General features: G+C 38.4%; 1 protein-coding gene across 2 annotated transcripts in view; it reads left to right on the forward strand.

The window, feature by feature from the left end:
• Positions 1 to 25,769, forward strand: part of WDR70 (WD repeat domain 70) — a 313,153-nt gene that overhangs the window by 95,651 nt on the left and 191,733 nt on the right. For both annotated transcript variants that reach the window (XM_067730546.1, XM_067730545.1), the window contains exon 8: positions 6,081 to 6,234. In XM_067730546.1, coding sequence (XP_067586647.1) covers positions 6,081 to 6,234 — 154 coding nt within the window. The remainder of the gene's footprint in view (positions 1 to 6,080; positions 6,235 to 25,769) is intronic.

Below are 25,769 nucleotides of genomic sequence, written 5' to 3' on the forward strand. Positions count from 1 at the left end.
ATAGAAAATCACATGAATCGACTGGATGTTAAACCCATATTGCCTTCCTTAAATAACTCTTACTTGATTGTGATGTATTTACATATTGCTGGATTCAATTTACCAGTATTTTGTTTAGAAGTTTTTTTTGTATCTGTGTTCATAAGATGTATTGGCTATTGTATAGTACAGGGAACTATATTCAATATCCTGTGACAAACCATAATGGAAAAGAATATGAAAAAGAATGTATATATGTGTAGCTGAGTCACTTTGCTGTACAGAATAAATTAACACAACATTGTAAATCAACTATACTTAAATAAAATCTAAAAACAAAGGACATTTTATAATGAAAAAAGGTGCAGTTCACCAAGATGTTTTAAATGTACTTGCACCTAATGATATACCTCCAAATATATAAAGCAAAAACCAACAAAACTAAAGGAAGAGACAGGCAAATCCACAGTCATACTGGGAGTGTGACTTTCTCAGTAACTGATATTGCAAAAAGAAAAAAAAATCAGTAAGGAAATAGAAGATTTGAACAACATAATTAATAAATGACTAATTTACATATGTTGTTCCAAAATACATTCAGGCATATAAATAATGCTTTTAAAATTGACATATACTGGTCTGTAAATCAAGTCTCAATAAATGCCCAAAGTCTAAATGTTCTCTAATCCTAGTGGAATTAAGTGAGAAAGCAACTCTAAAAAATAATTTGAAAACAACCAAATGTTTGAAAATTAAGCAATAATTAAGTAAATAATCCCTAGGTCAAAGAAGAAAACACAAGAGAAATTAGAAAGTATTTTTAATTGGGTGATAATGAAAAGACGATCGATTAGAACTTGTGACATGCAGCCGAAGCCATATTTAGAAGAAAATTTACACACTTAAATGCATACATTACCAAAAAAACATTTTGATGATCTAAACATCTATTTCAAAAAGCTAGAAAAATTATTAAATTATATCCAAAGATCTCTAGAGAACAGAAAAAGTAGGAAGGTTTTCCAGTTTTTTTCATGAGAACAGAAATACCTTGATACCAAAACCTGATAAGAAACTTTTGTTTATCCATCCTATATATGGCAGTTTGCCTCTGCTAATCTCAAACTCCCATTCCTTCCCTCCCCTACTTCACTTCTCCCTTGGCAACCACAAGTCTGTTCTCTATGTCTGTGAGTCTGTTTTTGTTTCATAGATAGTTGATTTGTGTTGTATTTTAGATTCCACATGTAAGTGACATCATATGGCATTTGTCTTTGACTTACTTCACTTAGTATGATAACCTCTAGGTCCATCCATGTTGCTGCAAATGGCATTATGAAATGTCCTTTATACCTTCATTAGTGTTCTTTGCTTTAAAGTCTACTCTGACTGATATTAGTAAGATATACCAGCTTTCTTTTAGTCGGTATTTGTGAATTATGTTTTTGCATCCTTTTGCTTTCACACTTTCCTCTCTGTATGAAGTGTCTCTTTTAAGTGAAAGCTTATTTTTTAATCATTCTTAAAAACTTTGCCTTTTAATTGTAATACTTAATTTAATTATATTTAATGTTATTGCTGATAAGTTTGAGCATAAGTCATCCATCTCATTCATTGTTTTCTATTTGTCCAGCCTGTTTGATTTCCCATTTACTGTCCTTTCCTTTGCATTAAATTTTTAATTAATTAATTTATGGCTGTGTTAGGCCTTTGTTGCTGTGCGGGGGCTTTCTTTAATTGCGTTGAGTGGGCTTCTTATTGCGGTGGCTTCTCTTGTTGCAGAGCACGGGCTCTAGGCGTGCAAGCTTCAGTAGTTGTGGCATGTGGGCTCAGTAGTTGTGGCACATGGGCTTCAGTAGTTGTGGCTCGCAGGCTCTAGAGCACAGGCTCGGTAGTTGTGGCACACAGGCTTAGTTGCTCCGCGGCATGTGGGATCTTCCCGGACCAGGGCTTGAATCCGTGTCCCCTGCATTGGCAGGTGGACTCCCAACCACTGCACCACCAGGGAAGTCCCTGCATTAATTTTTTAATACTATATATTCTCCTCTCAGTTGGCTTGTTAGTGTCTTTTACTGTTCCTTTAGTGCTTACCCTAAAGATTACATCATATATTCTAATAATAGACTGAAATTTTATTAAAAATTAGTACTTTTACCCCTTCCCAGTCAATACAAAGACTTTAGAACATTTACCATATGTAACTACATTTATCCTCTCCTACACTTCTGCAGTTCTTTTCATGTATTTCAATTTTATATATGGGTATGTGTGTGTGTATACATTTTAAGTCCCATCAGATATATTATTGTTGTTTTATGAAGTCAGTAGTCGTTGAGATTTACTTATATATCCTCCCTTTCTATTATTTTTCATACCATACTCTGTATGCTTTTATCTGGGGTCATTTTCTTTCTGCCTGAGGGCTCTTTCCATTAGTATAGTCAGCTGTTGACAAACTCTTTTGGCTTCTGTTTTTCGGGAAATTATTTTGTCTTTATTTTTAGTGATCCTATAATTCCATCTAGGCAGTTATTTTTATTCAGAACTTTGAAGATATCATTGCGTTGTCCTCTGGCTTTTGTTGCTTCTTTGCAAAAGTCTTCCGTTAGTTTTATTTTTACCCTTTTGAAGGAATTTTTTTCCCCCACTCTGGCTGTTTTAAACGTTTTCCTTTTGTCTTTAAGTTTTCAGCAGTTTTACTATGATATGCCTGGGTGTGGTTTTCTACTATCCTTCTGGTGTTTATAATACTTACTGAATCTCTGGTTTAGTGTCTTTTATCATGTTTCCAATTTTGACAGTCACCTCTGCACATTTTGCTTCTCACTCCTTCCATTCTGCAATTCCAGTATGAGACCTTTTTACCACATCTAATGTGTATCTTATGTTTTTTTCTGCATTTTCCATTTTTTCTCACCATGCTTCAATCTAAAAATGATCTTTTAACTGTTAATTCTCTGCTATTAAACCCATTTATTAGTTCTAAATTTCAGTTATGTATTTTTCATTCTAGAATTTCTTCATATTTCTTTTTTTTTATTTTCAGTTCTCTATATAAGATCTCTACCTTGTCACTTAATTTCTTAATTATAGTTATACAGAATTCTATGGCTCATGAGTTCAATGTCTGGTTCTCCCAATTTCTGTGAACCTGGATAAAAATTTCTTTCCTTTCACTAACTTCTAACTGAAATTTAGCATTTCCTTTAATTATGAAAGTAGACAACAAAGTCACAGGTGTACCTGCAAATTTCAGATGCTTTCATATCACATTACCATTGTTACAGGTATATTGAAAGATATATTGTTTATGATCATCACTGCTTTGAAATTACAGAAGTTATCAGACCTGCCTCTAGGCCTAGTTACTTGATACATTAGTGTAGAAACTCCATATTATGTCACAAATTAAAAAAATATATATTTTTATAGTTATTTCTTTATGAATGATTTCCATGGTGTGTCTAGTGTGTTTTTTTTAATGTGTTTAAAAACATTCTAAGAAGGGCTCCATAGACTTCAGACTATAAAATAGTCCAGGCCAAAAAAGTGGTTCTGTACAGAATAGGTCAGATTGTGTCATTTCTCAGCTCAAAATGCTCTAGTGGGTTTCCTCTCATTTCTTCTAGAGAGAGTAAAACCAAGGTCCTTTTGGTGCCTTACCTGGCCCTCCATGATCTGCACCACCCCACTGGCTGCATTCTGACCTTATCTCCAACTCCTGTTCTTTTTGCTCATTCTACAGCCACGTTGGGAACAAAGCAAGTATTCTCTTCCTGCAGGTCCTTTCTAGTAACTGTTCCCTCTTCTCGGAACACTCTTCCTGAAAATATCTGCATAACCTACTACGTCAGTTACCTGATAAACTATTCAGTCACCTACTTCCTGACCACTCCACTTAAAATATTTATTCCTGCCCCCTTGGTACGTACTATCTGCCTTCCCCATTCTGTTTTTCCCTGTACACGCATCACAGTCTTTCATATTATGTATTTTACATATTTATTAGCTTAGTATTGATTTTGGGAGGGGGTCTTACCATGGGCCTCTGTTACTGGCGGGTGGGACCTTCAGCAATAGTTAGGTCAACTTTGGAGAGCTGTTGTCATTCCCATGCATAACTTTCATCCCTGCTAGCACCACTGTTTCATTTATGAGCCTATTGCGTTAAGAGTGGAGTGGACGATGACAAAAGCTAGCTAATGTCAGCTGAACTGGCCACCTAACTTTGTCTGCATGGTTGTTCATTGCCTCTTTTAAGGTTGATGCTCTCTGAGGTTAACGTGGATACAAAGAGCTTCATTTTTGGTGTCCACTTTCATATATCTGTCTATGTGGATCTTCCCCACATCTCCTTTTCTCAGTATCCTGATCTTTTCTAGGTTTTATCTCGCATCTCCTGGGGAGAGTGTTTCTAACCAATGTAGTTTAGACATTTTGCTCACCTGATACAGTTAACATACTGTCATGGAGATCATGGACCAGCATGAATTTCTTTGGATTCTCCAGGTGATCCAGGTCCCTTGGGACTATTTTAAGACAAAGGACTAGAAAATTAACATAGCCCTGGTTCAAGCATGTAAATGTATGCTGCTGTTGATTTACATATGACTGTCAACTGCTTTTGGTCTTCCTTCCTAATAGAAGTAGAAAACACCTGCTTTATGGGATCAGTGACTGCATAGCACTTACCTGACAGAGAGCAATAACCCTGTCTTTATATGCTGCTAAATGGGCCCTCCGGCTTTCAGTCTGTAGTCTTTAATTGGTGATTAATCATCCTCAGCCTTTCATTGTCTTTCTTTTTTGCGCTGACTGCCCCCTAGCAATAAGCTACCCAGTTCCATAGACCTTTCAATTACTTCCTTTCCTGTACCTCTCAAATGCCTGAAGTATTGCACCAGCCAGTGCCTTCCCTTTGACCAACAGTTTTAGCAGTTGCATTTGCGCTGCTGCAGCTTATCAGGGACTATGTACCACCAGAGATGGGGTCCTCATTGCTAACCAGTCAGTGACACCACTGGAGTGGACTTCACAGGTCTACTTTTGCTACCAAGTCTCTCAGGTTAGGTTCCCCCAAAACATTTTGAAACTTCAGGATTTGCATGTAGGAGGTTTGTTGAGGAGTGCTTCTGGGATCAACCACTAGGAGAGAAGGTGCAGGGAAACGGCATTAGGAAGATGGAGGAACTGAATTGCTCGGTAGTTGCAACAGCAGTCTCAGCTGATTCCCGCAGGGAGATCTGAAGCTGGAATAACCCTTCTGAGATATTCCTGATTGAAACAGAGGGCTGGACCATTTTACTGCACATTGACCAGTCATTGACTGTGGGATGTTTTGGGATGGTAACATAACCTTGGATGAGGGAGTTCTCTGCGATTCAGGGAAATTCCTGAGGGTTTAGTTTAGTTGTAAGCCACCAGCAGGCCAAATCCTGGAAGCTTGGGGGAATGAGTACTTCAGTCCTGAAAGGATTGATCTGGGTGGCACATCGTAGCATTCACTACAGCCACATGGCAAGATCACTTTCAGTGGGGTGGTGAGGGTGGAAAGGATACTACAGTGCTAGAGAAATAAGGAGGGAGATGAAAACTTGTTTAGATAGCTTAGCTGTGAAGGGGAGGAGAGAGAGGGAGGGTAGTCAGAAGTTACTGAGGAGACTGGAAAGGGGTGGAATCCAGAATATAGGTAGTAGATATGCCTGGGGCAGGAAGAGGTTCATTTTCACCATTGTAATCAAAAGGAAGAAGCACGAGAGGCATTCAGAAGCAGATACATTTATAACAGTAATCAGAGGACGTTGACGCAGTTCTTATATGTTTCTTCTGGGAAAGAGCAGGAAGAATCAACAGCTACAGAGGGGGAGTTGTTTGGGTTGAAGATTTAAGGCGAGTAGAGATTTTAATAGATTGCTGTGGAGAGTGGGAGGAGAACTTAACAGGGTAGGCACTGGTGTTGAGGGCCCATTTGAGGTTGATGTTCCTGATTTTGTAGAATTAACAATTTGTGGAGTTGTATGACTGTTTTTCTGACAGTGCTTAATAAGTGAAAGTATAAACATGCTCAGTGTCTTACCAGATTGTCTTTTTTTTTTTCATAGCCATCAGATCAAGTCATTACAGTACAGTAACACAGGAGACATGATTCTTGTTGTATCTGGAAGCTCTCAGGCCAAAGTGATTGACAGAGATGGTTTTGAAGTAATGGAGTGTATAAAGGGAGACCAGTATATTGTAGATATGGCCAACACCAAGGTAAGTATGACACAATATTTTAGTGAATTTAATTAATTCAGTACACATTTACTAACAACTTGTTGGTGCTGCCATAATTTACCCCCAAAGTTAATGTCTTAAAAATAATTTATTATTTCTTGCAATTTTGTGCATTGACCAGGAAGTTCTTCTGCTTCATAGTGTCAGCTGGGGCACTAGGATAGTTGTAAAGTCCAAAATGACCTCACTCTGATGGTTTACAGCTGGTGCTCTCACCAGTGGCATTTCTTTCTCTCTTCCTCTTTTCCCTACCCCTTCTCTCTCTCTCTCTCTCTCATACACACACACACGCACACATTCTCTCCCTCCAACCCTGCCCCCTTTCTCCTTCCACGTGTCTAGTTTGGGTTTTCTCACAGTGTGGTAGACACTTAGTGTGGTTTGACTTGCTGCTTGGTGACTAGGTTCCATGAAGGATGAACATGGGAACTTCAGATTCCTTAAGGTCTGGTGTTGAGTCTTACACAGCATCATAGGACCAGCCCAAATTCGGGGAGAGAGGAGATAGACTTCACCATTTGGTGGGTGAATGGCAAGATCACATTGTAAAGTATCACAGGGGTTGCGAGATATGAATGCAGCCATCTTTTGAAATACAGTCTACCACAAACCTACTATGTACTAGGCTTTAGGACAAGATTGAAAAAGGGTCTCATCAATCTTTTTATGTAAAGGATTTTAGTGGTATAATGATATTTTAAAATTAATGTATATTAAATACCAATTAACTGTAGTCCCAATAATGCTATGAAGCTTAATGGCTTATTTATAATTGCTAACATATATATGGGTTGGCTGCTCTTGCCTGGGCTTGGCTCCAAGCTGCAGATAGAGTGTAGGCTTGTTCTGTGTGACTCTGTTCCTCCTTGTACAAACAGACTACCTGAGGGCATGTTTTTCTTATGGTGATGGCAGAAATACAAGAAGGAAACTCCAACTCTGAAAGCATATTTCAAGCCATTGCTCATATCATGTCCACGAACATTCCACTGACCAAAGCAAATCACATGACCATGAGTAACATCTGGTCTCTAGTGAGAGGAACTGTAGTACCACATGTCAGAGGTTGTGGATACAGGGAGGGGTGATGGATTGGGAACAATAATGCAATTTTTAATTTAGTGACCACACTGTGCAGCACTTTGTGCATTCTGGATTTTAAAAGGTTTTTATTATGTATTATATCAAGTCTACCACTGTATGAGTGGAAATTAAGACTTTATGTAGTTTTTATGTGTTGTAATATTTCTCTAAGTAAATCTCTCCTATACATAAATAAAAATGATTTAAAGGTATGTTAAAGTGTCAGTGCATATGGTTGATGTAGAATTTTGAGCCTTCATTTGAATTCTGATTTTCACTCTTTCTTCCCCTCCTATCTAGTACCTTCTTCTAGTACCTTTTGGGTTGTGCCTAAGTCAGCATCTTACATGAGATTTGATTGTCTAAGAAAATACACTCAATCCTCATTATTTGTGATTTCTGTATTTGCAAGCTCACCTACTTGCTAAAACTTTTTTGTAAACCCAAAATCAATACTCACAGCCCTTTCATGGTAACTTCCAGACATGCATCTGGCAGGTGGCAAAAAAGCATTTGAGCAAGGCGATGCTATACCTTCTTGTTTCAGTTCTCATGCTGTAATCAAGTGTCCTTTTGGAAGTCTATTTAGTGCTACATTTTTCTTATTTTTGTGCTTTTTGTTGGTGATCTTGCTGTTTAAAATGGCCCCCAGGGCTGAATTGCTGTAGTCCTGTCAAGTGTTACCTAAGTTCAAGAAAGTCTTTGATGTGCCTTATAGAGAAAATACATGTGTTAGATAAGCTTCATTCAGGAAAGAGTTATAGTGCTGTTAGCTATGAGTTCATTGTTAATGACTCAACTCTATGTGTTAAATAAAAGATGTCCTTAAACACAAACATATATAAAACAAAGTTATGTATTGATTGGTTGACAAAAATGTGACCAGAGACTTGCAGCAATCTAATCCTGTATTTGATAATTCAGTGTTTGCAGAACTTTGTAGACCATAACTACTGTGAGTAATGAGAATTGACTGTAATCTATTTTAGGCGCTCTAGTTGAGCTATTGGAATAAATTAATACAGTGTGTTTCAAACTGCCCTCTGCTGAAGCCTAGTGAAATGCTTCTTAATCCTAATGAGGATCACAGTCTTATGCCTTTCCTTTTGTTTATTGACTGTTTATTGAGTGTCCAGTGTGTGTTAGATGATTCAAACAGCATTCAAATATAATTTAAACATAATGCTATATGCAATTATATTGTAGTGGTGGCTTGAATAGTGTTTTTTTTCCCCCACGTATTCCACTAGAGTTTCTCTCCCCTCATCTTAAAATCATTGCCCTAAGGATTCCACCAAAGATGTTGTTTTGAGGGTGATGGTGATAAGGAAATAAAGCAGATAGGGCTCCAGATCAATCTCCCTATCTTAAACTCAAATAGTTCTGTTTTTATCTGTTTTATTTGAAGCTTTTGGGAATCTAAAACTTCATTTAAACAATGGGTTTGTGGAAAGGAAAGCTTTAAAAACTCTTATTTAACTTATTCTTTTTTAGTTTATGGTTACAATTTTGCTTAAATAATATGAGGAAGAGAAGTTTTTGCCAGTTTCTAAGCTCTTAATGATTTCAGCTGCTCAGGGCTTCTTACGTTATAAAAAGACTTAAGACTTTGTGGATTTAGGTTTTAGCCAAGAAAATTTCAAGAAGAAAGAAATCTGGTTGGTTCTGCATCTGGTTGTTTCTGCAGTTTCAGAAATATATATATGTTTATATAAATATATATATATATTACATATAGTAAGATTATTGGGAAAGTAGGGTGAGGGTGGATAAACAAATCTATGTAGAAATGTAGGAAATTAAAATATTAAGTTAATTACCAATATGCAAGAAACAACCGTATATTGTAACTAAATATTATAACTCTCCCAATCTTGTCTAATATTATCTCTGCTTTGATTTCAAAATCATGGTTAATATTTACTCTCTCCATTTTCCAGAAGCAAATATAATTAACTATTTGTTTAGGAAACATTACTTGTAACTTAATTGTAGTCTTTGGCTTGAGTGATGGGTTTTAGAAATGCAAGAATTATTATTTGAAAGAAGCAGATTTCATTGGACACTTTTTCTTAATTTCTAAGCTTCTTTTCTGATTCCAAGAGTAATTATTAACTTGTGGCTTTACTGGAAAGTTCAACAAGTAGGACATTAAAGGAAACTATTAAATATATCTGATCTATTATTATAAAACATTATGTACTTCAAACATAAACAGGCCTTTCTAATTAGATTATTAAATTGTTATATCGTTAGATTTTTATCTCTAATCTTTGTGTCTTTGTGTGTATGTGTATATTTCTTTTTAATGTGTACCTATAGTGGTACAGAATTTTTTTTTTCTGTTGCATACTGCAACACAATGCATTACATTACAGGGAGAGTATTCATATTTATACCTTTTAAAAATAGTTTATTGGGTTTCTAACTAATTCTTATTGACTATTAAAAATTTGGAAAATAAAAAAAGAAAAAATACTTATAACTCTACTACCCCAATATAATCACTATTAAGATGTCCGTTTCTGTATTTTTTCCTTTATGCATCTGAAAAACATTTTTTCTGATCACACCGGAACCTTTACATCATTTATTGTTTGGAGCCACATTTTACATGTTCTGCAGTCTTGGGATTGTATGCCAGTGCCTCAGGGCCTGTAGTGGGGTGGAATGAGAGGCCTTAGAGTGTGAGTGAGGGGCAGCAGGCCTCCTCCTTCGGCCAGAGAAGGTCCAATTTTGTCTGTTTTATGTGTTGGAGTTCTCTATAAGATAGCCTTTGAAAATCAGGTTCTGCTGTGTCTTTAAAATATGAAGGTCACTGATCTGGGGTTCATGGGATTTATTGGTTATATTATCTGGGAAAATGGGACCTTACTTCTTCAGATTTAAGTCATTAGGAAAGTAGGACAAGGATAAACAGGAATCAACCCTTAAACCATTCAAAAGCATGCTTTAAAAACTGTAGTTATATTGTCATCTAAACTTACTTATTCTAAACGAGAATGTTAGTACATTACTTCCAATCAGAGAATGTTTTTCTTTTTATCTGTTCTTTCTTTTTGACCGCGCCCTGCGGCATGTGGGATCTTAGTTCTCTACCACGGATCAAACCTGCGCCCCCTGCAGTGCAAGTGCGGAGTCTTAACCACTGGACCGCCAGGGAAGTCCCAGAGAGTGTTTTTCTCTATTACTTTAAACTCTTAGACACATAGTTTGCCTTCAGCCTTTTTCTTTTTCAACATTAAAACAGTTCTGTGCCATTTATTTCATAATTACTTGGCTAAAGTGGGAGGGGACAGGCTCAGGGGACACCAGAATTCTTGAATATTTTAGTGGGCCATCTCTCTGTGAGTATACTTTAATTATGGAGATTAGAAGCTTTATAAGGAATTCTGGGGAAAAGGTATTTTCAGATGCTGTATTTATATTTGAATAGTACGTGTAGTTATTCTGATATCCAGCCACTCGAGAAAATTGCCCTTATTATTTGGAGATGAAATATTTTAGTCATGTCCTTTTAATGGTAAATATTGTTTCTTAGGAGTAAAATATTGTAAACTGTGAATTCTAGGTATATTTTTATTTCCTTAAGCATTTGTAACTGATGGTTTTAACTGCAAATATAAACTCTAAAAAATGCAGTGATTTAAAGTACATTGTGTTTCTTTGCAGTTTCTGAATATTTCCAGAGCTTTTTATCTAATAGAAACCCCATAACACTGGTTTCTATCCTTTTGACATATCCCCATCATTTGGGGGGTACTTTCTTACATTCTGGCACAACAAAAGTTCCTGGCTCACCTTGTACTTTTCTGTTCTGATTTCTGTAGCATTCCATGGCTCTTTTGAATAGGGAATTCTATTTACAAATCAACATCTGGGCACTGGATATGTTCATTGCTGCTGAGGTGTTAATGCTTCTAGACAATTTCAGAAGACAGAGCTGGGGCTGGGAGGATAAACCAACCAATCAAAAAATAAACAAAGTATATTAAAAAATCATGGGTTCACCCTGATATATCTAATTCTAATCCAACTTCCTAGCCTTTCCCCATTCCATATTCGTATTTCACTTCTCCAGTGAGAAACTTGGCCTCCAGCATCACCAGTATATTTTCTCATTTCTTCAGTGGTATAGTCCATAGAAAGTAATTTCAGAATTGCTACACACACAGTCCTTGTAGGAAGAATTCTAAGAAGGCACCCAAGATTCCCTGCCCCTCCCCTTGGGTGTGGATGTGACCAATGACTATGATGAGATACTTCTGTGATGAGGTTATATTGTCTGGCACAGTTGTCTTTAAGAAAGGAAAATTATCTTCAGTGCATCCTGCCTAATCAGATGAGCCCTTAAAAGAGATTGGGCTCTCCCTGGCAAAAAGGATTTTAAAATTCGAGGGATTTGACTCAAGGGTGATTCTCTGTTCAAGGCTTTGAAGATGCAAGCAGAACCTGAGTGATGAAGTTGGGTGCATAGCTATAGCCAAGGAGATTTCCAAGCAAAATGTTGAAAGTACCGCCTGGTTTCTTCTTGCTACTTATAATAAAATATGAGAGCAAAAAGGTAAACTGAGAGAAGTCTTGTTAAAAAGGAATGAGTACTAGATGATTTAGTTAATTTTGAACCTATCCAGATGGCAAAGAATGTTAAAATGAAGAAATTGCTTCTGAAAGTGTGGCATAGAGGAAAAAGCCCAGGGTGTGGCTATATAACCTTTTGCCAAAACCTCAGAAAGATCAAAAGGTCAGAATATTCAGTCACACTAAAGACTCTTTCAAGAAATGAAGCGTGTGCCTCACAGATTTTCTCAAACAAACCAGGTGACCTCTAGGAAGCTTAAGGAGGTTATTTCTTAGCCATTTCAGCAAGGGCTATGGTTAAAGAAGGGATTTCTTTTTCCCCTGTTCTTTTTTTTTTTTTTTTAAATTTTTATTGGAGTATAGTTGACTTACAATGTGTTAGTTTCAGGTGTACAGCAAAGTGAATCAGTTGCACATATACATATATCCTCTCTTTTTTAGATTATTTTCCCATATAGGCCATTACAGAGTACTGAGTAGAGTTCCCTGGGTTACATAGTAGGTCCTTATTAGTTATCTATTTTATATATGGTAGTGTGTATATGTCAAGAAGAGATTGTTTTTGCAAAGATTTTGGGGCATGGCTTTGCCTAATTCAGATTCAACAAGAGAAAGGTTTTCATTTGCTGGCTTTGAAGGTGAAGGAATCCATGTGGCAAGGACACAGCCTCTAGATGCTGAGAGCAGCCCCCAGCTGACAGATACAATGAAATAGGCATCTTAGTCCTGCACCCACAGGAAGTTGGATTCTGCCAGCAACCTGAATGAACTTGGAAACAAATGCTTCCCCAGAGCCTCCAGAAGGAAGCCCTACCGACATCCTGATTTTAGCCTATGAGACCCTGAGCAGAAAATTCAGACTTCTGGATTGTGACTGGACTTCTAACCCCCCAAACTGTTAGCTAATAAATTGGAGTTGTTTTAAACCCCTAAGTTGGTGGTAATTTGTTACACAGCAATAGAAAACTAACACGGTTCTGCAAATACCAAACATACTAAGTAATTATGAAAGTCCCTGAGGAGGTGGTAGTGATAGAGATCAGACATAAGAGCAGGAATTAGCTTTGAGTGGGAGGAGGGAATTTATTTACACTGGGAATGGAGGGATAAGGATGGGCTCATGTGCAGGTACGTTTATAGGTGGTGAGCCTTAGATAGGCAGTTGAAGGTATCACCATGTAGTCACAGGGTCATTTCCTAGTTTTGTGTTAGGAGGTGTTGGGATGAGGCCTTATGTAGGACAGTGAAGGCTTAGAATAGCTATTGATGGTGTGAGAGGAAAATTGCTGGAAGAGTTGTGGGAGCATTAATGACCACCAAATCTAAATTTGTAGATAGTCATTTGGCATATTTGTATGATATCCCTGAGTCTATTCATGAGCCCGAGGTGTTTGAATGTAGTACAATGATGATGAGGAGGGGGTTATTCCATAACAAAAGTTGTGCATTATAAGTACAGCAAAAGGACACTCAGGTTTACACTGAGTGATTGGTTGAAATTTAGGATGTTGAAAAGAAAGTTCTTGATTTCAGAAAAGGAACCATCTGTGGACAGAGTTAGCCATAGTTGGGGCTGCTGAAGTATCTTAGAAGAGGTCGTTGGAGTTGAGTAGATCAAAGAAGAATGAATCGATCTCTTTGATATCTTCAAATGGATTTTAAAATTGCTCAGGAATTAGAAAGATTTGGACTTCAGAGTCCTTGATTCCTAGAAGTAAATTACTAAGAGTGTGATGGATTACAACAGGGGTCAGCAGGATATAGCCTGTGGTCCAAATCCAGCCTGCAACCTGTGTTTTGTAAATAAAAGTTTTACTGAAACACAGCCATGCCCATTCATTTACTGTTGTCCATGACTGCTTTTGTACTTACAGTGGTAGAATTTGGGTAGTTGCCTCAATGACCATGTGGCCCAGAAAGCCTAAAATAGTTACTATGTAGTCCATTAGAGAAGAAGTTTGCCACCTCCCAAAATCAAGCTATGAACGTTTTCTCCAGCAAAATATACCGACAGAAAATCTTGCTGGCAACTTCAGAAAGTTTGGTGATTCCTGAAAGCCCATGAATAGACTTTGGTTAAGAAGAACTTTTGGATTAAAGCTCAAGGTATATTCCCTGATGCATTTCATCTCTTCATAGGAGTTGTTTCTGTTAGTTAGCTCACCATATGCCAAAGACATGGGTACTTTCATTTTTGTGGGTCACAGAGCCTCACTTCATTCAGTGAGTACAAATGGTGCTGTGGCGAGGCGGCTGTTTTACAGCGTTTGTCATGAGGCTGCCGCGGGGGTATGGACGGACAAGTACTGATCAGCACACCTCTCTGTGTGTGTGCGCGCGCGCGCGCGTGTTAGAGGAAACCAATAGTCGTCATGGTTTGATAATGTCCTCTCTGTATGCAAAGTTTAGCATATTATGAGAAACAAATGGATGTTTCATTCTTTCTACTAGGCTCTTTCCAGTTAAGGCTGTTAAATAAATGAGGGAAACAAGTTTTTTTTTTCCAGGGGCGCCTGCCTATGTTTAGATAAAGGAGAAAGAGAGAAAACCTAGTTTATTTGATGAAAAAGTGTTTTAGTCACCGACTCTTCTTTAATAGGTGTCACTTTAAAAATTTTTCCACTAATGTTAGCCTTGGTACTGAATCTGTTTAGTTCCATTTAAGAATCCTTAGTTGAACTTCATTTTTTGTTATGACTAACTTTCGTCACTGTTTTAACACAAGGGTACTTAACATTCCCATTGCCTTTGTCATACTCTTGTCTTTACAAACAAGAAACATTCATAGTCTTTTAGATTTCTTCAGTTTAACTTACTATTTGTGTTCATATTCTGTGTATTCAACAACTAAGGTGACCACCTTTTATCATAGTGTTCTATGTAATAAGGATCATCTTCTTTTGGTCCTCTTAGAACTATCCTTTATATTTCAAGATGCTATTTCAACTCTAGTCAACAAATATCAGTAGAAGACCTGTTTTCTGGAGCCTGCCTTCAAGACCTGTATGGGCTGGGTCAGTTTTGGGGTTGTTGTTATGTCAAAGCATAGTAAGTGGGATTCTAAGAACTGGACTGAGCAGCACCCATTGTGCTGAGAATGGGTGAATCCCTGAGTCTGGGAGTGGGAGAGGAAGATGGTAAACTAGGAACTGACTGGGAGGTAAGCAGGCTCCACATTAGATTAAGAGGCCAGGCGGAGATGTCAGTGGAGGTGGAGCTGAGCTAAGCAGAGCGGGAGAATGAAGGTGTGGAGTAGTGTGCAAGATTGAGGAAGCCAAGGCAGTTTAGGATCTAGGTCCTTGAAGGTAGGGCATATCTTGGGATTATTGGGGTGTTCTTTCTGTTGCAAGTCATGAGCTGTTTTCCCAGAGGCAGATATTTAATGGGGTGAAACTAGATCAGGTACCTATTTACTGCTTGGTATTAGAAATTCTTTTTTTTTTCTTAAATAAGCAAAGACTGGCAAATTTCTATTTCGGAAACAGCTTAATGGGATCCCTGACAGTCCTATGATTTTACTCTATGAGCCAGTTTAATTACTATCTTTTAGTACCTTAGGTGCACAGAATTGAGGGGAACCTAACTCACTTATCTGTTCATGGCGCCCACCCATCATGCCATTCATATCTGGTGGTCAGTTCTCATAATACTGTAACTCTCAGCAGTGTCTGACACAGTTGATTATTCTCTCCTTGAAACGTCTTCTTTACTGCCCCCTTTCCCTCTCACTGCACATCTGTTCCATTGGCAAAACATGTTTTACCTACAAAGCTTCATGAATAAAGCTGCTATTAACATTGGCATGTAGATAATTTTGAAATTGTGAATCCTTCAACTTTGTTCCTTCTTTTCATGATTATTTTTTAAAATTAATTTATTTTTGGCTGCATTTGGTCTTCATTGCTGCGTGCAGGCTTTCTCTAGTTGCGGCAAGTGGGGGGCTACTCTTCATTGCGGTGCATGGGCTTCTCACTGCAGTGGCTTCTCTGGTTGCAGAGCACGGGCTCTAGGCACGCGAGCTTCAGTAGTTGTGGCACGTGGGCTCAGTAGTTGTGGCTCGCGGGCTCTAGAGCACAGGCTCAGTAGTTGTGGCACATGGGCTTAGTTGCTTTGTGGCATGTGGGATCTTCCCGGAGCAGGGCTCGAAACCGTGTCCCCTGCGTTGGCAGGCGGATTCGTAACCACTGCACCACCAAGAAGGTCCTCATGATTATTCTTAAATTAATATTTTTTGAAATAATAAAATAATAATAAAAAATAATAAATAATCTTGAAATAATAAAATGATTCTTGAAATTTTTTGTTATTCTTTTATTTTCCATGTGAATTAGTTCTCTTAGTTTTCTTTCATCTTAGAATGTCTTTATTTCACCTTCACTCCTGAAGTACATTTTCTGTACATTTAACTTGACAGTATTTTTCTCTCATTGCTTTAAAAGTATTGTTCCACTGTCTTCTGGCTTTCATTAGTTTGTTTTTTGTTTTCAGTTCATTTTGTTTGGCATTCACTGAGGTTCTTAGATCTGTAAGTTTACATTTTTCACCACTTTGGGGAAATTTTTAGCCATTATTTCTTCAAAAATTTTTTGCACCTATCTCTTCTTTCTGAATCTTATATAACATGAATACTAAATCTTTTGATATTGTCTAATATTATTGTCTCTGCTCATTTTTCCCCTATTCCTTTTTCTTCCTATGGTTTAGATTGAATTATTTCTATTGACCTGTCTTCAAGTTCACTGACTCTGTCCTCTGACGTATCCATTCTACTCTTGGGCCCCTCCAGTGAATTTTTAATTTCCATTATTTTTCAGTACAACCATTTTAAAAAATTAGTCTGTTTTTCTTTGCTGAGCATGTCTATCTTTGTATTTGTTTCAAAAGTGTTTGCTTTCCCTTTTTGTATCATGATTGTAAACACTGATTTAAAGTAATTTTCTGAGAATTCTAACATTTGGGTCATCTTGTGGTTGGCATCTTTTGTCTTATTTCTTGAGAGCTGGTTAGATTTTCCTGGTTCTTTGTATGTTAAATTTTGGATTGTATCCTTGACACTTTGAATACTGTGTTATGAGATTCTGACTCCTGTCTAAACTTCTGGAGAATGCTAGAGGGTTTTTTTGCTTATGTGAATATGTGGTTTCTTTTAAGCTGACGGTCAGTCTGATTAGTTTTAGACTGTATGTCCTGACCTGACTTCTGTGAGCTGTTTTTACTTCCAGTATTGGTTTAATTTCCAAAGCCTTTATGCCTTTGTATGCTGTTCTGGTTTGTCTCATGTGTGTGTTACCCAGGAGTCTGTGTGGAACCTTGATGGTAGTCTGCACCATCTTGAGATCTCAGTGCTTTTCTTCAGTTGATTCTGACAGGTTTTACATATATGTACCTCAGGAGTGAGCTCAGGACTTTTTGTACAGATTTAGATGCTATTTTTCTCTAGCTTTCATATTCCTTAAGCCCATAATTTTCCCTTTACCCTCTGTTTTCAGAAGTTTTCTGTTCTGGTGTTCTTGCTGGAAAACCAGAGACTTACTCTTTTTGTGCTATGTAGCAGTTCCTATAACTGGGTATGCCTCTGGGCAAAGCTGGAATGGGATGGGGAAATCAAGTTTTACCTACCCCTCAGCAGCTGCTTCTATGAGTTGGTGGGAAAAGAGAGTGCTGCTAGTCTGTGTTGGCATTATCCCAATGTAAAGCATAGAGTATCAGAAGGTTTCTGTCCTACAAATGCTACTGTATGGTTGGAAGGCTTAGGCTTACTTTGTTGCTAATGTTGGCCTAGTAGAGGGCATGGAACATCAAAAGTGTTCTACCCCATTGAGGTTGCTGTCCTTGCTGCTTTTGGGTCAGGGGAGGAGACGCCTTGCCTCTTTGGTGCTGGCCTTTCCCTGGTGTAAGGTCAGGAGAGCCAACAGATATCCTCCCCGAAGGGCTTCTCCTGTCACCAGGGAGAGGGCAGTTACTGTTTTGTTGCTGGCAGTCATCTGCTGTGATCGCCTCACAGGACCACTGCAGCTGGTTGGGAGGATGAGAAGGGCCACCTCAGAGCCACTGCTTGCCTGGTGTGAAAAGGAGGCAGTCAGTAGTTCTTTGGCCTGTAAAGGCTACTTCCATGTCTGGTACCAGCACTGAGGGGAGACCGGCAGCTTTGTTCCTTGTGCTTGCCTGGCATAGGGTAGGTCAGGTCACAAGAGCTTTGTCTCCCAGGTCCTTCACTACTCTCCCTACCCACCACGCCTACCCTCTGGAGATTGCAGCCTTTTCTTGGAACCCCGTCTATCTGCTCTTGCTCTCAGTTGTCAATGTGGGCTGCCCCAGAGCCTATGTTGGGAAGTGAGAAGGCAGAAAACATCCCCCCAGGAAACTCATCACCTCACTGCTCCTTGGGACCTGGGTTCTGTATCCTTTTTGCTTGATCTTATCTACTATTCAGTGTCTTCTGGCAGTAACTTTTAAAATTTTGTTCAGAACTTATTGTAATCAGATGGAGTGATAGGATGGAATGTGTATATTCCATCTGGAGTGAAACTGGAACCTCCTGCAAAATATATTTTAATTCACTGCAGTTGCCTGATAAAAATTATGAGTGAGGATTTCAGTACCTGTTCTTGCAGCAGAAGCTTACTCTACTTGATTTATGTGTAATGAGAATGCTGGAAGGGGTGAATGACACTTGATGTGAAATGCAGGAACAGTGCCCCCAAACCACGCTACAAACCTGGTTTGCTGATAAAATCGTGAGGGCCACTGCCAGACATTGAATGTCACAGCTTGTACCACTGCTACTGAAGAGCAGGGAACTCTGTCTTGCAGGAGATGCAGTACTGCTGTCCTGAAGGAGAGTCCTCAGGTCTGAATGTTGTGTCTCCCCCAAGTTCATATGTTGAAATCCTAACCCCAACGTGATGTTACTAGGAGGTGGTGCCTTTAGGTAGTGATTAGGTCATGAAGGCAGGACTCTCATGAATGGGTTTAGTGCCCTTATGAAAGTGGACAGAGAAACTTCTCTTTCCCCTTCACCATGTGCGGTTATAGCAGAAAGACTGCATCTGTGAATTAGGAAGTTCGGACACTAAAACTGCCTTGATCTTGAACTTCCCAGCCTCCAGCACTATGAGAAATAAATGTTTGATGTTTATAAGCCACTCAGTTTATGGTATTTTTGTTGTAGCAGCCTGAATGGACTGAGATAGAAAGAGGGTATCCTCATTGTCTTTGAGCCACAGCTCAAAATGAATGTTGTGGCTGGAGCTCAATTGCATTTCCTGTGTCGTATCTGTAAGGGAGGCTGGCAAAGTTGGCACCTGACTTTTTGCTTCTCTATGAGTGGTAGCCTCTGTCTTCTACGAAGAGTCATTTTTGGGGTGAATTCCCTAAACACAGAATGAGGTTCATGTTCTCCATGGCCAGAAAGAATGACACGTATTTATACAGTCACCCCATTCACACAGTTGCTCAGATCACAGGCATTGGCTTCATCTGTTATTATAGCCCAGATCCAATTCTTTAGGGAATCCTATTGTCTCTGTCTTTAAAATGTATCCCAAATCTTCTCACTTCTGAACACTTTTTTGCTGTTCCCTAGTCCAGGCCACTGTCAATTTTCACATGAACCACATCAATATCTTCCCAGTTGACCCTCTTAATTCCTATTTTGTTTTTGCAGCAGACTTTTCTTCACAGAGCAGCCAGAATATATTTTTTAAAGTATTTATTTTCATGTAATTTCAAATTTACAGAAAAGTTGTAAAATCAGTACACAGCTTCTTTATACCCCTTTTTCAGATTTACCAATTGCTAACATTTCACCCCATTGCTTTATCTCCCCCTCATCTCTTCCTCCCTTCCTCCCTCGACTAATATACACTCTCCCTCCTTTCCTCCCACCTCACTTATATACCCCCCCATACACTCACACGCATATGTATACGCACATACATAAAAATTATGTATGTGTGTTTAATTTCCCCCAGCTTTTGAAAACAAGTTGCAAACATCATGCTCCTTTGCTCTTAAATTCTTTAGTGTGGTGTTCCTAATAACATTACATTTTTTTATATAACCATGAATTTAATGTTGATAAAATACTATTTAATCCATAGTCAGTAGTTTCATCAGTTATCTTAATGATCTTGTCCCTAATTATTTTCTCACCAGTTCAATCATCATGCCTTTTTGTCTCCTTTAATTCGGAATAGTTCCTCTGCTCCCATGCCCCTTTTTCACTTTGATATTTTTGAAGACTGTAAGCCAATTGTTTTGTAAAATGTAGAATTTGATTTTGCCTGTTTTTTTTCATAATTAGAGTCAGGTATGCATTTCTAGAAAGATTGACCCACAAATGATATTGTACCCTCACTTCCTCATATCAGAAAGTACATGATGTCAGTTGCATCCCAGTATTGATGATGTAAACTTGGATCACTTGTTAAGATGGAGCCTACCAGATTTCTTCTTCACTATAAAGTTACCATTATCTCTTTGTCATTATTAAGCCATTTGCAGGGAGATTTTGAGACCATGCAATTACCCTGTGTGTTACCAGACTTTCCTCCATTAGTTTTAGCATCCGTTGATGGTTCTTGTCTGAATCAAGTATTACTGTCATGATTGCAAACTGATGATTTTTCTAACTCTATAATTTATCTTATATTTATTAGTATTCTGTAAGGAAGAGCTTTCTCTTATTTACTTCTTTATTATATTAATATGCATTCAAGGGTTCTTATTTTAGTCAGTGGTTTATAATCCATTACTTTATTTATTTTGATGCCCTAATTGTCCCAGGTTTAGCCGGTGGAAGCCTCTCCAACCTGCATTTTATCGTTTTTAGCATATCCCTGTCATTTTTGCAACACTTTCTTATTATTTTAACATAACCAAATATTCTGTGTTCATCTTGTACTTTTCCTACCTCAGCTCCCAAAACAATCATTTCTCCAAGGAGCCCTGGTTCCTTTAGTGGAGAACGATATTTAGAAACCAGGATATCTGTGCTATGTTTGCTGAGGTGTCATTGTTTCTAGACATTTGCAGCATATAAAGCTAGAGAATAATTTACAAATGTACATTTACCCTTAAATTTACATCTACCTATTAAAAACCATGAGTTCATATTGATATCCCCAGTTTCAAACACCACAAAGTTCGTTCTAGTCTTCCCCTTTTCCACTTTAGTAACTCCCTTCTCCAACAGTGAGAAACTCGACTCCCATTATCTTCAACATATTTCCTCTAATATTGTTTAAATCTTCATTGTATTGAAAGCAGTTTCCGAATTGTTAACGCATACCATTGCAAAAAACGACGCAGACATATTAACTGGAATGCAGTATTTATTTACCGTTCTTTTGGTCTTTAGACTGGGAGTATATATTAGTAGTTTCCTAGGACTACTGTAACAGATGACCACACACTTGGTAGCTTAAAACAACGGAAATTTTTTCTTCCACAATTTTGGAGGCCAGAAGTCTGAAATCAAGGTATTGGCATGGCCACGCTCCCCGCAACGGCTCTGGAGGAATTGTTCCTCGCCTCTTCTAGCCTTTGGTGACTCTAGGCATCCTTGTGGCTGTGAAACTCCAGTCTCTGCTTCCATCTTCACAGAGCCTTTCCTCTTTGTGTCTTCTCCTCTTCTGTCTCTTACAAGGATACTTGAGGATACTTGTTATCAAATTTAGGGCTGACCCAGATAATTCAGAGTGACCTTATCTTGAGATGCTTAATTATATCTGAAAATATTCTTTTTCCAAATAAGGACCATTCACAGGTTCCAGTGATTAGGACGTGGACATATCTTTTGAGGGGGGGCACCGTTCAACCCACTACGGGGTGTATAGTTACTTGGGTTACTATCTGCTGTTTATTTTTTCAGTGTATTTGTTATTCATTTGAAATACAGTAGGGTTCATTTGTTTCGGTTTATATTGTTTTAGGTTTTTTCCCATCCTTATTTGTTTATTTATGAATATGTAAAACATTAACACAGGGTCAAGAATCAAATAAGAAGTTAATAGATATAGCACTACTATAGATATAGAATTACGGTGACTATTATCCAGGAAATGGACAGGTACTCTGGTAGAGAAGAACGGAATGGGCCATATTCACTTAGATAGAGGGCCAGGCAGTACTCATTTGAATAAGTAGCATGTAAGCTGAGATTGAAAGAGTGAGAAGAAGCCAGTCACCTAAAAGTGGAAAAAGGGCTTTCCAGCAGATGGAAAAGCATGTGTAAAGGCCCTGATGTGGGGAAAGAGTCACATGTATGGGAGGAAATGAAAGAAGACCAGGGAGGTGTGTGCATTCTGGGCAAGAAGGAGCACAAAGTTAGGGAGGTTGTAAAGAAAGCAGGGGCTGGAAGATGTAAGCTTTTGTACACTGTACAAAGACGTTGGAAGGCCAGTGGAGGATAAAAAGCAGTGGCGTTTTTAGAAGTATATTTTTAAAGGACGATATTGATTGCTTTTTTGGGGGGGGGTTACCTTAAACTTTATTCTTTTTATTTTTGTATTTTATTTTATTTTTTTTATACAGCAGGTTCTTATTTGTTATCTATTTTATACATATTAGCGTATATATGTCAATCCCAATCTCCCAGTTCATCCCCGCCCGCCCCCACCCCCCACTTTCCCCCCTTGGTGCCCCTATGTTTGTCCTCTAAATTTGTGTCTCTATTTTATTGATTGCTTTGTGGAGCACATTACACAAGAGTAAAAGTAGAGAGACTAGTCACAGGCCTGTCACAGTACATAATAACTGATGTAGAGACACGAGATAATGTTGGTTCATATAAGAGCTGTAGTAGTGAAAAAGGAGAAAAGTGGATAGATTTGAGATGTGTTTTGGGTTGAACTGACAGGACTAGTTAGTGGATTGAATCTGGGTGGGTAGAGAGAAGAGAGTTTAGGGGTTATTGGAGTCTTTAAGGATTACTTCCACGTTTGTAGCTTTAGCAACAAGGAAAGAAGTTTATTGCAAATAAAATAGGCAGTAAGAATCAAGATTTCCCTATTGGGCCTATTATGTTTGAAATGCTTATGACATGCAAATGGAAATGTCAATCAAGTTGATAGTTGAATATACAAGTCTTGAGCTCGGGAGAGGAAAGTGGAATCTCAAACTTCCTATCTACTCCCTCCAGGCAGTACTTCAGTCCATTCTTTCCTACTGCAGGAAGAGATTCCAGATCTCTGGTCCCTATTTGTACCTTTTTAACATGAACAGAATGTCAGGAGTTGGCCAGATACTATTTGAGGCATTGTGAGAAGCTGGGACTAGAGATGGGTCTCCAGGCCCATGTGTGGGTACTCCAGTTCCAATTCAGTCTTTCCGGAGAGCTACAGTTATTTTACTTCTAAGTCATTTAAATATGCACATTTTACTACTTTTAGTTTAGCTTTATTCTGGACCCTTTCAGAATAAGTGGCCTTGTCATTATTATACTAAAAAATATTAGGTTCTTTTCTGCCCCATCTGAACCTGACTTAGAGTATGAGACCACTATAACTTACTTTGCTACCTAGGAGGGAATTGTGTGTGTGTGTGTGTATGTGTGTGTTTATGTCTGAAATATATACTCTGTGATTGATTTGGTATGTATGTCAGTTTTTATACCAACATCACAGTGTTTTAATTGCAGTGTTTGTGCGGAGCCAGAGGAATCAGGATCCCTGACTTCAGGCTATACTACAAAGCTACAGTAATCAAGACAGTATGGTACTGGCACAAAAACACAAATATAGATCAGTGAAACAGGATGGAAAGCCCAGAGATAAACCCACACACATACGGTCATTTAATCTTTGACAAAGGAGGCAAGAATATACAAAGGAGAAAATTCAGCCTCTTCAATAAGTGGTGCTGGGCAAACTGGACAGCTACATGTAAAAGAATGAAATTAGAATGCTTCCTAACACCATACACAAAAATAAACTCAAAATGGATTAAAAACCTAAATGTAAGGCCAGACACTATCAAACTCTTAGAGGAAAACATAGGCAGAACACTCTATGACATAAATCACAGCAAGATCCTTTTTGACCCGCCTCCTAGATAATGGAAACAAAAAATAAAATAAACAAATGTGACCTAATGAAACTTAAAAGCTTTTGCACAGGGCTTCCCTGGTGGTGCAGTGGGTGAGAGTCCACCTGCCGATGCAGGGGACACAGGTTTGTGCCCCGGTCCAGGAAGATCCCACATGCTGCAGAGTGGCTGGTCCCATGAGCCATGACCGCTGAGCCTGCGCATCCAGAGCCTGTGCTCCATAATGGGAGAGGCCACAATGGTGAGAGGCCCGTGTATTGCAAAAAAAAACGTTTGCACAGCAAAGGAAACCATAAACAAGACGAAAAGACAACCCTTTGAATGGGAGAAAGTATTTGCAAATGAAGCAACTGACAAAGGATTAATCTCCAAAATATACAAGTAGCTTATGCAGCTCAATATCAAAAACATCCAAACAACCCAATCCAAAAATGGGTGGAAGACAGCAATTCCACTACTGGGCATACACCCTGATAAAGCCATAACTCAAAAAGAGTCATGTACCACAATGTTCATTGCAGCTCTATTTACAATAGCCAGGACATGGAAGCAACCTAAGTGTCCATCAACAGATGAATGGATAAAGAAGATGTGGCACATATATACAATGGAATATTACTCAGCCATAAAAAGAAATGAAATTGAGTTATTTGTAGTGAGGTGGATGGACCTAGAGTCTGTCATACAGAGTGAAGTAAGTCAGAAAGAGAAAAACAAATACCGTATGCTAACACATATATATGGAATCTAAAAAAAAAAAAAAGTAGTTCTGAAGAAGTTACGGGCAGGATGGGAATAAAGGCACAGACCTACTAGAGAATGGAGGACACGGGGAGGGGGAAGGGTAAGCTGGCATGAAGTGAGAGAGTGGCATGGACATATATACACTACTAAATGTAAAATAGCTAGCTAGTGGGAAGTAACCGCATAGCACAGGGAGATCAGCTCAGTGCTTTGTGACCACCTAGAGGGGTGGGATAGGGAGGGTGGGAGGGAGGGGGACTAAGAGGGAGGAGATATGGGAACATATGTATATGTATAACTGATTCACTTTGTTATAAATCAGAAACTAACACACCATTGTAAAGCAATTATACTCCAGTAAAGATGTTAAAAAAATAAAAATAAAATTAAAAAAAAAGGGCAGAAGACCTAAATAGACATTTCTCCAAAGAAGACATACAGATTGCCAACAAACACATGAAAGGATGCTCAGCATCACTAATCCGTAGAGAAATGCAAATCAAAACCACAAGGAGGTATCACCTCACACTGGTCAGAATGGCCATCATCAAAAAATCTACAAACAGTAAATGCTGGAGAGGGTGTGGAGAAAAGGGAACCCTCTTGCACTGTTGGTGGGAATGTAAATTGGTACAGCCACTATGGAGAACAGTATGGAGGTTCCTTAAAAAACCAAAAATAGAACTACTGTATGACCCAACAATCCCACTACAGGGCATATACCCTGAGAAAACCATATTTCAAAAAGATACATGCCACAATGTTCATTGAAGCACTATTTACCATAGCCAGAATATGGAAGCAACCTAAACGTCCATCGACAGATGAATGAATAAAGAAGAGGTGGCACATGTATACAGTGGAATATTACTCAGCCATAAAAAGGAACTAAATTGAGTTATTTGTAGTGAGGTGGATGGACCTAGAGACTGTCACACAGTGAAGTAAGTCAGAAAGAGAAAAACAAATACCGTATGCTAATGCACATATATGGAATCTAAAAAACTGGTCCTGATGAACCTACTGGCAGGGCAGGAATAAAGATACAGATGTAGAGA

The sequence above is a fragment of the Pseudorca crassidens genome, chromosome 3, assembly GCF_039906515.1.
Source record: "Pseudorca crassidens isolate mPseCra1 chromosome 3, mPseCra1.hap1, whole genome shotgun sequence".
Taxonomy (NCBI): domain Eukaryota; kingdom Metazoa; phylum Chordata; class Mammalia; order Artiodactyla; family Delphinidae; genus Pseudorca; species Pseudorca crassidens.